The following is a 13151-nucleotide window of genomic DNA, read 5'->3' as shown; positions in this document are numbered from 1 at the left end:
ACCATTCCTTCAGTGTTGCTGGGTCAAAATCCTCGAACTCCCAACCTCATACCACATGAACTGCAGCAGTTCAAGAAGGCAGTTTCCTTTACCTTGTCCTGGGTAATTAAGGATGGGTAACACATGCCGGTCTAACCAACAACGTCCACATCCCATGAAGGGTTTTTAAAAAATCAAAAGGGATAATAGAAAAGAACAGGCAGCACCTGATGGATTTCTCTCCCCAGCTGAATGAATCCTGAAGTGTCATATTTGTAGTAAATTTTAATCGGGGATTTCCTCTTCTTGAACCTTCATTGTGGGGACAAACAACATCCCCACTAATTCATTATGGCCCCAATGCAATGATGTGGAAATTAGATTGTGACTGCTCATTGAGCTGCAAAACAAAGAAATTGATTATTTTACCTCTGACCTAACCCACAGTCTGTTGGAAGTCAGATGGTAGGGCTGAGCTGGATGGGTGTAATAAAACTGAAACAACAGCATATACACACATCTATCTGCAGTCAGCTAGTTATCTACAGTATTACATTATGGCAGGGGGTGGGGACATTGTTGGAAAGTCACCAACACAGTTCCCATTTAGCGAGTCAAATGTAGCTATATTGGTGTCCAACCTACATTTCCAGTCTACATTTGAGCAGCTACGAGAAATGTAGGAGAAGAGATTTGGGAGTAGAAGATCTAAACTCTCTGTAACCCTTGGCATCCCCACCCCTGCCCCTCTTGATGTTGCAGCCTATATTTATTCCTGCTGAGTTTTTAAGGAACCTCTCAGAGGAAGACAGAATCAGAGAGCTTTATGACAGGAACTGTAGAGCTTAGGACCTTGGAGCATGGCTTCCATTTGTGAAATGACAATTGGGAATGTGCAAGAGGCAACGGGAGAGGCGATGATCTACTGGTATTATTGCTGGACTATTAATCCCAGGTAATGTTCTGGGGACCAGGTTCGAATCCTACTATGGCAGAGGATGGAATTTGAATTCAATAAAAATTTGGAATGAGTAGTTTAGTGATGAGCATGAAACCATTGCTATTTTCAGAATAACCCATCTGGTTCATCAATGTCCTTTAGGGAACAGAACTGCCATCCTTACCTGGTCTGATCTAAATTTGACTCCAGATCCACAACAATGTGATTGACTCTCTGGGCAATTAGGGATTGGCAACAAATTCCGGCCTCGTCATCCTGTGAGTGAATTAAAAAAAAAGATTAGAGAACACAGTTATCTCAGATGGTTGTTGGCCTGCACAGGCTACAGGGATTTGGAAGGTTGGGACCATGGAGAGAGCAGAAGACAAAGGAGAAAAGAGTCTCAAGGATGTGGGGAAAAAAACGTCAATTTGATTGCTGATATGAACTTTTTAAACCAAATGGCATATTTCAGTGTTGAACTATTCCATGATGCCAACCAACACCACAAAGATAGATGAATTGGTTTTTGTCTCATTATTGCCTGTGTGAGCATACTGGGCACAATACTGGGATGCCAAGGGTTACAGAGAGTTTAGATCTTCTACTCCCAAATCTCTTCTCCTACATTTCTCGTAGCTGCTCAAATGTAGACTGGAAATGTAGGTTGGACACCAATATAGCTACATTTGACTCGCTAAATGGGAACTGTGTTGGTGACTTTCCAACAATGTCCCCACCCCCTGCCATAATGTAATACTGTAGATAACTAGCTGACTGCAGATAGATGTGTGTATATGCTGTTGTTTCAGTTTTATTACACCCATCCAGCTCAGCCCTACCATCTGACTTCCAACAGACTGTGGGTTAGGTCAGAGGTAAAATAATCAATTTCTTTGTTTTGCAGCTCAATGAGCAGTCACAATCTAATTTCCACATCATTGCATTGGGGCCATTTGATAACACAGAGTGCACTTCAAAAAATGCTCCATTGCAATAACGTACTTTGGACTGTCAAAGTTGTGAAGAGTGCTTTCTAAACTCAAATTGGCTCACTTTTTTTGTTGGAGGAGAAAGTGAGGACTGCAGATGCTGGAGATCAGAGCTGAAAATGTGTTGCTGGAAAAGCGCAGCAGGTCAGGCAGCATCTAAGGAACAGGAGAATCGACGTTTCGGGCACGAGCCCGATGTGACACATGCTAACTCTCTGTAGGAGGTACTGGTACAGAGCTGGAAGGATGAAAGCTAACTTCAAATGGAAAACTAGTCTCATTTATTTCAATTCATTCTCAGGAGGTAGGATTGTTGGCAAATTTATTGCTTTTCCTAGTTGACATGAGAAGATGGTGCTGGGACTTCCTGCTCATCAGGATGGAACTTATTTACTCGGAAGTTGTGAAAGATTCTATTGAAAAGCAAGCCTTCTTATTTCATTTGTTTTATTAAATGAATGATCTGTTAGAAATCTGCTGTCCTTTAAGAAAGGAAACATGCTGTCCTTGACTGGTCTGGGTCTGATATGTGACTCCAGTCCATCAACAATATGGGGTGTGTTCGAACCCTCACTGATTTTTGTTACTTTTGATTTTTTTTTTCTCAATTATGGCATGGAGCTGTGAACTGGGAGTTGTTACTTGAGACTGACTTGTGGACTTTGAAACAGCTTGTGGAAAAATGAAAAGAACAGCCCAAAGAAGCTTTGTCTGTCTGTGAAGCCAGATGAGGAGGCTAATCGCAATTTGATTAAAATGGTTCCTATGGACACAGCAATCCCGGGAAAAGCATTCTGTTTAAACAGTTAGCAGAAATTGGCTATTAATTAGGCCAGTAGCTGGGAGTTAGTTCTGGCAAGTCTGGAAGAGACCCTCTGTTGAAGAAGATGCCAGTTGTTGAATGATAATTAAGGCCTCATGAAAAGACAATCAGCCTAACAGGCAGAACAAGAACAGAAGATGTTTGTTTTTCAGAATTGCATTTTTGTAGGAGATGAGCTTATCTGCAGAAAAATGTGAAAGTTCCCTGTCTAATCTGCTGCACCAGCTTTTCGAAGCCCAAAAAGTAGAAAGCTAAGTTAGAAGCATTGCTGGGTGAATTGAAGAGATTATCAGTTCCAGAAAAGCATCTACAGAGTATGCATCTATTTTTTTTTTGAGAGAGTCCCCGAGGCAAGTCCCAGGCAGCCCCAAAATTGAGTCCCAGGCAGCAGCAGAGGAGGTGGGCCTCTAGTAACAGCAGCAGTGGTGGAGGTCCTGGGAGGGCCCCAAGGCAAGTCCCAGGCAGCAGCAGTGAGGTAGGCCCCAAGCAGCAACAGCTGAGGCAAGTCTGGGCAGGGTCCCAGAGACCAGCAGTAGGAGTGCTGGTCTCTCCTTCTCCTTCTCCTTCTCCTTCTCTCTTTCTGTAGGGCAGCTGTCTAGGGATAGTCACCTTCAAGGAGAGTCCTTGCACAAACACCCAAGTGGCCTGTGACCAGCAGTGCCTTTCCCATCAAAGGGCAGTGCTGTGTGAATCCCTATTTATATTTTTTTTTTCACCTAAGTGCGGTAACACTCCTGTTTCTTTCTTTTTTTTTATATATTTTTTTATTTTTTTTATTTTTTTTATTTAACCCCCACACTACCACCTAAGTGCAGTAGTGCTTATTTTATCCCCAGCACCCATGGTGTGTGTGTGCAGGTGTGAGACACAGTGAAAGACACAAAGTGCACCAATCTTTATTCAATTTCCACCACCAGGAAGATAGGAAAACACCCGGGTGGCCAGATGAACTTTTTAAACCAAATGGCATATTTCAGCGTTGAACTATTCCATGATGCCAACCAACACCATAAAGATAGATGAATTGGTTTTTGTCTCATTATTGCCTGTGTGAGCATACTGGGCACAAATTGGATGCCATGACTCCCATTTGATAACACAGAGTGCACTTCAAAAAATGCTCCATTGCAATAACGTACTTTGGACTGTCAAAGTTGTGAAGAGTGCTTTCTAAACTCAAATTGGCTCACTTTTTTTGTTGGAGGAGAAAGTGAGGACTGCAGATGCTGGAGATCAGAGCTGAAAATGTGTTGCTGGAAAAGCGCAGCAGGTCAGGCAGCATCTAAGGAACAGGAGAATCGACGTTTCGGGCACGAGCCCGATGTGACACATGCTAACTCTCTGTAGGAGGTACTGGTACAGAGCTGGAAGGATGAAAGCTAACTTCAAATGGAAAACTAGTCTCATTTATTTCAATTCATTCTCAGGAGGTAGGATTGTTGGCAAATTTATTGCTTTTCCTAGTTGACATGAGAAGATGGTGCTGGGACTTCCTGCTCATCAGGATGGAACTTATTTACTCGGAAGTTGTGAAAGATTCTATTGAAAAGCAAGCCTTCTTATTTCATTTGTTTTATTAAATGAATGGTCTGTTAGAAATCTGCTGTCCTTTAAGAAAGGAAACATGCTGTCCTTGACTGGTCTGGGTCTGATATGTGACTCCAGTCCATCAACAATATGGGGTGTGTTCGAACCCTCACTGATTTTTGTTACTTTTGATTTTTTTTTTCTCAATTATGGCATGGAGCTGTGAACTGGGAGTTGTTACTTGAGACTGACTTGTGGACTTTGAAACAGCTTGTGGAAAAATGAAAAGAACAGCCCAAAGAAGCTTTGTCTGTCTGTGAAGCCAGATGAGGAGGCTAATCGCAATTTGATTAAAATGGTTCCTATGGACACAGCAATCCCGGGAAAAGCATTCTGTTTAAACAGTTAGCAGAAATTGGCTATTAATTAGGCCAGTAGCTGGGAGTTAGTTCTGGCAAGTCTGGAAGAGACCCTCTGTTGAAGAAGATGCCAGTTGTTGAATGATAATTAAGGCCTCATGAAAAGACAATCAGCCTAACAGGCAGAACAAGAACAGAAGATGTTTGTTTTTCAGAATTGCATTTTTGTAGGAGATGAGCTTATCTGCAGAAAAATGTGAAAGTTCCCTGTCTAATCTGCTGCACCAGCTTTTCGAAGCCCAAAAAGTAGAAAGCTAAGTTAGAAGCATTGCTGGGTGAATTGAAGAGATTATCAGTTCCAGAAAAGCATCTACAGAGTATGCATCTATTCTTATGGAACATCATTAAAGCCACTTAATACTTGGCCAGATTTATTTTCTTTCATTTATCTCATTCATTTGTCTGTCTGTCTTTTGCGTGAATGGGGAGGAAAACAAACTTTTCAGGTTGAAAGCACAGACATTAATTAGTTTACTGTGTTGTTTAATTATCTCCCTGCAAAAGTTAAAAATCACACAATACCAGGTTATAGTCCAACAGGTTTAATCAGAAGCACACTAGCTTTCGGAGCACCGCTCCTTCATCAGGTGATAGTGGAGGACACAATTCTAAGGCACAGAATTTAGAGCAAAATTTTACAGTGTGATGTAACTGAAATTATACATTGAAAAATACCTTGATTGTCTGTTGAGTCTTTCATCTGTTCGAATACCATGATAGTTTCACTTCTTTCATGTGTAAATCACAAACCTTTTTTAAAAAAGTTGCATTCTGAGGTTAACTGTAACAATGAATGTTAGCTGGACAATATGTTAAAGGTGTTCGCCCCCTGTGTTCTCTGTCTATGCCATGATATTTAGATTGTTTCTAATCTGAAAAGTGAGATAACAGAGTTTTACATGAATTCATTTACAAATGCCAGTTGTTAAGTGATAATTAAGGCCACACAAAAAGACAATCAGACTAACAGCCTTGTAGAACCAGAACTGCCTTGTTAGTCTGATCCTTTGTTTAAGATGGAAACTAATGATTTGCAAAGTCTGGTGAGGAACTACTGGAGTGGCTATTGGAGGGCCGTTGACATTTTAGTTTTATGTGATGCAAATACAGTGGTAGAAAGGCTGATGTGTTCGAGCAGAGTTGTAACAGGTGCCACTCTGTAAAATAGCAGCCAATTCAATTTACAGTAACGGGTTGGGCAATAACTGCTGGTGTTGTCCGTGAGACCCACCTTCTGAGAGTGACTTTTTGAAAGTGGAAATTTGAATTTGCAACGGTGCTATGGGTAGACGGATAAAAATGGGGGCTGAATACTCTTAGAAAGTATACTCTGATTTTGTCAGTGTACCAATGTAAAGGGAAAACCTTTTTTTCCATCCCTGTTCTCTTAAGGCCTTGATATTTCTTGTGAATTGTCCTGATGGGCGCAAGATGAACATTTTTAACAAAATGCGCCTTTTTTTCGGGAATACTCAACTGCTATACCATCAAATAACTATAAAAAACAGAAAGTGCTGGAGCAACTCAGTAGGTCTGATAGCAACCGTGTAGTAGAAATAGGGTTAACATTTCCAGTCTAATATGACTTTTCCTCGGAACCATGTGCTGCCAGACTTGCTGTTTGTCTGCAACCCTTTCTGGTTTCTTTTCCAGAGTATTTGAACCATATCTTGTATCCCAAATCTCACACCTCTAACCCCTCTTCACAAGCCTTTTTAATTAAAGAGAAAAGAAAATGCAATGTTGCCAGTCGGGGAATTACTGACGGGTTGCAATTTAAAAACAACTTGTTGCAATTTAATAATTAAAAAGACACAAATCTCCAAATCGATGGTTTTTTTTGGGGGGGGCGGACTTCTCGTTTTTTTAAATCAATTTTAAAACGGAAAGGGAATAGCAGGGTGTGAGATTGAATGGACATGGTCGGCGAAGGGGGTAGCGGTCGCTTTAAGAGTAGCGGATGCAACATTGTAACACGCTTGTTGATTCGAGGTCAGTTTCAATTGCCAATTCCCATGTGGGTTTCATTCATCAGAGAGGCCATGCCTGTGGACTGGATGCTGCTCACATAGGACGGTTCGTACGGCGCTTCCTGAAAACAGGACAAGGGGGGTGGAAGATAAAGGAAAGAGAGAGAAGAAAGGAAGGAGAGAGAGAATGTGAAATCACCCCGGGCTCTTTTATATTCTCTCTCTCTCTCTCTCTCTCTCTCTCCCCCCTTTCCCACACCATCTCCTCCCCTCTCCATTAAAATCGCTGGAAGATGGCGGCGAACGGATCAGGCACCAAGCCCTGCTCTGGTGTGGCTAAAACATCGGTGGAACTGGACTTCAGGTCCGGGGCTAGGATCGAAGACTTGAACCGGCTGATCCGGGAGTTCAGTAGGCAGGATCAGCGGGAGTATGACGATCACCGAGCCCTGGAAATCCACACCGCCAAGGATTTCATCTTCTCCATGCTGGGTATGTTCAAGCAGAGCTTTTTTTTAAAACGCGTGTCAGCCTGTGACCGTGATTGTCCAGAGCGAGGGAGAGCTCCTACTTTAAACATTTGAAAACAAAATCACCTTTTTTCCTTCCAATTTGCAATCTCTTTTTTTTTGGGGGGGGGGGCAGTGTAGGTGTGTGCAGATAATTACTATCTCTTTCTTTGAGCCTTCAAGTACCTGTCTCAGTTAGGATTGAAAACGGAGATGATTTTAATTTAAAAGGGCAATACTGAGATTATTTTCCTTCAGTTCAGTTCCAGTGGCCAGGGTGTTGGAAAATAATTTAAATTAATTGTTTAATTCCCCCTGGCCAAACAATAGCTTAGTGCTGTGCTACAAGTGGGTCCTGTTTGCATCCGTCTGGAATTATTTTTAAATTCGGATCTGAACTGGATGGAATTGACTGGATAGAAGCAAATCTGGATCAGTGATCTAGTCAGAAATTCACTCCCTGTAAAACAATTGCCTTTTCTGCCCTGCCTGATAACGATCTTTTATCCGGCTCAAGATCCAATTACACTGTTCATAGATTTTTTTCCCCCTCCTAATGACATTGTCCACAGAACCAATCCTTCATCTCCCAAACTCTTGACTCGCTAGCTCCCTGGCTTCCAAAACGTGGAATCCTGCAATTCCCAATGCTCCTGGGTTATGGGAGAGAGGCAACTTTCTGTCAGCTAATTGTAACTTCCTGACTTAGCCTCTGTGAACTGCCTCCGGGATGTTATCAGATTCCGATACGGAATGCGTTTTGGGAATGACAAGTGGTTGTCGACACTCCTATTGAATCTGCTCCCGGCACCGCCTTGAGCTGTGAAGCAAGCCGATGTCGATTAAGATGAATGTACTCAGAATTTGAGCTGTTCTCTTCACACCAGTAGATACTCCATCAATATAAAATTAGACAAGCATTTGGGGAAAGCAGGCAATCTGCTGGCTGTAGTTTGTTCAGGCAGAGATTGTAAAGTTGTTGGCAAGGCTGTCAGTATAATAGTTCCTTACCTTTTGGCCAGGTATCAATTGAATTGAATTGAATCCATTCATTTAAAGGTCTCAATACAACCATTCTTTTTCTGTACTGAAAGCACTGTGAAAAATCAGACTTGCTACGGTTTTAATGCCACTGATGAAAAAGCCATGGTAACAACATGGTTTGGAGTGGTGGTGGTGAGTGGTAATGCCACTGGACAACTATAAGACATAGTAGCAGAAAGAGCATTTAACCCATTTTGGGAAAGCAAATCTTCACAGGACTTGTACACTTAATGGTCAGGTTCTAGAGAGTGTTGCTGAACAAAGAGACCTTGGAGTGCAGGTTCATAGCTCCTTGAAAGTGGAGTCGCAGGTAGATAGGATAGTGAAGAAGGTGTTTGGTATGCTTTCTTTTATCGCTCAGAGTATTGAGTACAGGAGTTGGGAGGTCATGTTGCAGCTGTGCAGGACATTAGTTAGGACACTGTTGGAATATTGCGTGCAATTCTGGTCTCCTTCCTATCGGAAAGATGCTGTGAAACTTGAAAGGGTTCAGAAAATATTTACAAGGATGTTGCCAGGGTTGGAGGATTTGAGCTATAGGGAGAGGCTGAACAGGCTGGGGCTGTTTTCCCTGGAGTGTCGGAGGCTGAGGGGTGACCTTATAGAGGTTGACAAAATTATGAGGGGCATGGATAGGGTAAATAGGCAAAGTCTTTTCCCTGGGGTGGGGGTGTCCAGAACTAGAGGGCCTAGGTTTAGGGTGAGAGGGGAAAGATATAAAAGAGACCTGAGGGGCAACATTTTCACACAGAGGATGGTACGTGTATGGAATGAGCTGCCAGAGGAAGTGGTGGAGGCTGGTACAATTGCAACATTTAAATGGCACATATGAATAGGAAGGGTTTGAAGGGATTATGGGCTGGGTGCTGGCAGGTGGAACTAGATTGGGTTGGGATATCTGGTCAACATGGACAGGTTAGACCGAAGGGTCTGTTTCCATGCTGTACATCTCTATGAACCCACTAAGTCTGCCCTGCCACTCAACAAGAACTTGTGTGATCTGATAATCTGCAGCTCTACTTTCCTGCCTTAACCCATAAACCTTGATCCCTTTTATTGATTAAAAACGTGCCTATCTCAGCCTTAAATATACTTACCAATCCAGGTTCAGCCCCTAAAGAATTCCACAGATTCACTCCCCTCTGAGAGAAGAAATTTCTCCTCCTCTCTGTCTTAGATGGGTGACCTCTTAGTTTGAAATTACATCTCCCCGACTGAGACGGGTTAGCAAGGGGTAACAACCTTTCTGTATCTAAACCCGTTAAGTCCCCTGAGAAACTTCTAGTTCAGAACACCAGGCTTAAACTCTACAAACAGGATCAAGGATGTCTCGGAGAGGGTGCAGAATGTTCTCACGAGGGAGAGGAGCCAGCAAGAGATCATTGTCCACATTGGAACCAACGACATAGGAAGGGAAAAGGTTGAGATTCTGAAGGGAGAATACAGAGTTAGGCAGGAGAATAAAAAGAAGGTCCTTGAGAGTAGTAATATCTGGACTAATCCCGGTGCTACGAGCTAGTGAGGGTAGGAATAGAAGGATAGAGCAGATGAATACATGGCTGAGGAGCTGGTGTATGGGAGAAGGATTCGCACTTTTTTGGATCATTGGAATCTCTTTTGGGGTAGAAGTGACCTGTACAAGAAGGATGGATTGCACCTGAGTTGGAAAGGGACTAATACACTGGCAGAGAGATTTGCGAGAGCTGTTTAGGAGAATTTTAAATTAGTAAGGGGGGGGATGGGACCCAGAGAGATAATGAGGAAAGAAATCAATCTGAGATTGGTACAGTTGACAACAGAAGCGAGTCAAACACTCAGGGCAGGTAGGGACAGAATAGAGAACAAGGTAGGACTGATAAATTAAACTGCATTTATTTCAATGCAACAGGCCTAACAGGGAAGGCAGATGAACTCGGGGCATGGTTAGGAACATGGGACTGGGATATCATAGCAATTACAGAAACATGGCTCCGGGATGGACAGGACTGGCAGTTTAGTGTTCCACGATACAAATGCTAGAGGAAGGATAGAAAGGGAGGCAAGAGAGGAGGCAGAGTGGCGTTTTTGATAACGGATGGCATCACAGGTATATTGAGGAGGATATTCCCAGAAATATATCCAGGGAGGTTATTTGGGTGGAACTGAGAAATAAGAAAGGGATGATCACCTTATTGGGATTGTGTTATTGACACCCCCCCCCCCCCCCCCCCCCCCCCCTTAATTTTGAGAAACAAATTTGTGAGGAGATCTCGGTTATCTGTAAGAATAATAGGGTGGTTATGGTAGGGGACTTTAACTTTGCAAACATAGACTGGGACTCCCATAGTGTTAAGGGTTTGGATGGAGAGGAATTTAAGTGTGTACAATAACATTTTCTGATTCAATATATGGATGTACCAATTAGAGAAAGTTCAAAACTTGACCTATTCTTGGGAAATAAGGCAGGGCAGGTGACTGAGTTGTAGTGGGAGAGCACTTTGGGGCCAGCGACCATAATTAGATCTATTAGATTTAACATAGTGATGGAAAAGGATAGACTAGATCTAAAAGTTGAAGTTCTAAATAGGAGAAAGGCCAATTTTGATGGTATTAGGCAAGAACTTTCAAAAGCTGATTGGAGGCAGGTGTTTGCAGGTAAGGGGATGGCTGGAAAATGGGAAGTCTTCAGAAATGAGATAACAAAAGTCCAGAGACAGTATATCCCTGTTAGGGTGGAAGGAAAGGCTGGTAGGTGCAGGGAATGCTGGATGTCGAAAGAAATTGAGGGTTTGGTTAAGAAAAAGAAGGAAGCATATGTAAGGTATAGACAGGACAGATCGAGTGAATCCTTAGAGTATAAAGGCAGTAGGAGTATACTTAAGAAGGAAATCAGGAGGGCAGAAAGGGGACATGAGATAGCTTTGGCAATTAGAGTTGAGGAGAATCCAAAGGGGTTTTACCCTTTTTGTCCTTAAATGTATTTGTAACGAGGGAGAGAATAGGGCCCCTCAATGATCAGCAAGGCAACCTATGTGTGGAGCCACAGGAGATGGAGCAGATTCTAAATGAGTATATTGCATCAGTATTTACTGTGGAAAAGGATACGGAAGATATAGAATGTAGGGAAATAGATGGTGACATCTTGAAGAATTTCCATATTACAAAGGAGGAAGTGCTGGATGTCTTGAAATGCATAAAAGTGGATAAAGCCTCCAGGACCTGATCAGGTGTACCCTAGAACTCTGTGGGAAGCCAGGGAAATGATTGCTGGACCTCTTGCTGAGATATTTGTATCATCGATAGTCACAGGTGAGGTGCCGGAAGACTGGAGGTTGGCTAACGTGGTGCCACTATTTAAGAAAGGTGGGATGGACAAGCCAGGGAATTATAGACCAGTGAGTCTGACGTTGGTGGTGGGCAAGTTGTTGGAGTAAATCCTAAGGGACAAGATATACATGTATTTGGAAAGACAAGGACTGGTTAGGGATAGTCAACATGGCTTTGTGCATGGGAAATCATGTCTCACAAACTTGATTGAGTATTTTGAAGAAGTAACAAAGAGGATTGATGAGGGCAGAGTGGTTGACATGATCTACATGGACTTCAGAAAGGCATTCAACAAGGTTCCACATGGGAGACAGGTTAGCAAGGTTAAATCTCATGGAATACAGGGAGAACTTGCCATTTGGAAATAGAACTGGCTCAAAGGTAGAAGACAGAGGGTGGTGGAGGGTTGTTTTTCAGACTGGAGGCCTGTGATCAGTGGAGTGCCACAAGGATCGGTGCTGGGTCCACTACTTTTCATCATTTATATAAATGATTTGGATGTAAGCATAAGAGGTATAGTTAGTAAGTTTGTAGATGATACTAAAATTGGAGGTGTAGTGGACAGTGAAGAAGGTTAACTCTGATTACAACAGGATCTTGATCAGATGGGCCAATGGGCTGAGAAGTGGCAGATGGAGTTTAATTCAGATAAATGCAAGGTGCTGCATTTTGGGAAAGCAAATCTTAGCAGGACTTATACACTTAATGGTAAGGTCCTAGGGAGTGTTGCTGAACAAAGAGACTTTTGAGTGCAGGTTCATAGCTCCTTGAAAGTGGAGTCACAGGTAGATAGGACAGTGAAGAAGGCATTTGGTATGCTTTCCTTTATTGGTTAGAGCATTGAGTACAAGAGTTGGGGGGTCATGTTGTGGCTGTACAGGACATGGGTTAGGCCACTGTTGGAATATTGCATGCAATTCTGGTCTCCACCGGAAAGATGATGTGAAACTTGAAAGGGTTCAGCAAAGATTTACAAGGATGTTGCCAGGGTTGGAGGATTTGAGGTATAGGGAGAGGCTGAATGGGCTGGGGCTGTTTTCCGTGGGCTTAGGGGTGACCTTATAGAGGTTTATACAATCATGAGGAGCATGGATAGGTAAATAGACAAAGTATCTTCCCTGGGGTGGGGGAGTCCAGAACTAGAAGGCATAGGTTTAGGGTGAGAGGGGAAAAATTATAAAAGTGACCTAAGGTGCATCTTTTTCACACAGAGGGTGGTATGAGGGTGTATGGAATGAGCTGGCAAAGGAAGTGGTGGAGGCTGGTACAACTGCAACATTTAAAAGGCATCTGGGCAGGTATATGAATAGGAGAGTTTGGAGGGATATGGGCCGGGTGCTGGTAGGTGGGACTAGATTAGGTTGGGATATCTTGTCGGCATGGACAGGTTGGACTGAAAGGTCTGTTTCCGTGCTGTACATCTCTGACTCTAAATAGATTCAAATCCCATCATGATGGATTAGGACATTTTAAATTCAGCAAAAAAACACTGGAGTAAAAAGCTTGTCTAATGGCGGCAATTTAACCATTGTTGCTTGTTTTCAAAATCCAGCTAGTTCACTAACGTACTTCTAGGGAAGGAAATCTGCTATCCTTATCTGGTCTGATAAATGTGACTCCCGACCCACCACCTTACTACCGA

At 42.8% G+C, this 13151-nt stretch overlaps 1 protein-coding gene across 2 annotated transcripts in view; it reads left to right on the top strand.

The window, feature by feature from the left end:
* Nucleotides 1–6642: 6642 nt before the first annotated feature.
* The window catches only part of LOC122556131 (nucleotidyltransferase MB21D2), a 75748-nt gene continuing 69239 nt past the window's right edge, over nucleotides 6643–13151 (top strand). The window contains exon 1 of one of the 2 annotated variants that reach the window (XM_043702607.2): nucleotides 6643–7142. In XM_043702607.2, the coding sequence (XP_043558542.2) occupies nucleotides 6944–7142 (199 nt within the window). In that variant the 5' untranslated portion in view covers nucleotides 6643–6943. The remainder of the gene's footprint in view (nucleotides 7143–13151) is intronic. The other variant, XM_087993364.1, reaches the window with a different exon arrangement.

The sequence above is a fragment of the Chiloscyllium plagiosum genome, unplaced genomic scaffold, assembly GCF_037043375.1.
Source record: "Chiloscyllium plagiosum isolate Xiang-an unplaced genomic scaffold, Cpla_swu_hap1 HiC_scaffold_13, whole genome shotgun sequence".
NCBI lineage: Eukaryota > Metazoa > Chordata > Chondrichthyes > Orectolobiformes > Hemiscylliidae > Chiloscyllium > Chiloscyllium plagiosum.
This window is presented reverse-complemented; position numbering and strand designations above follow the sequence as displayed.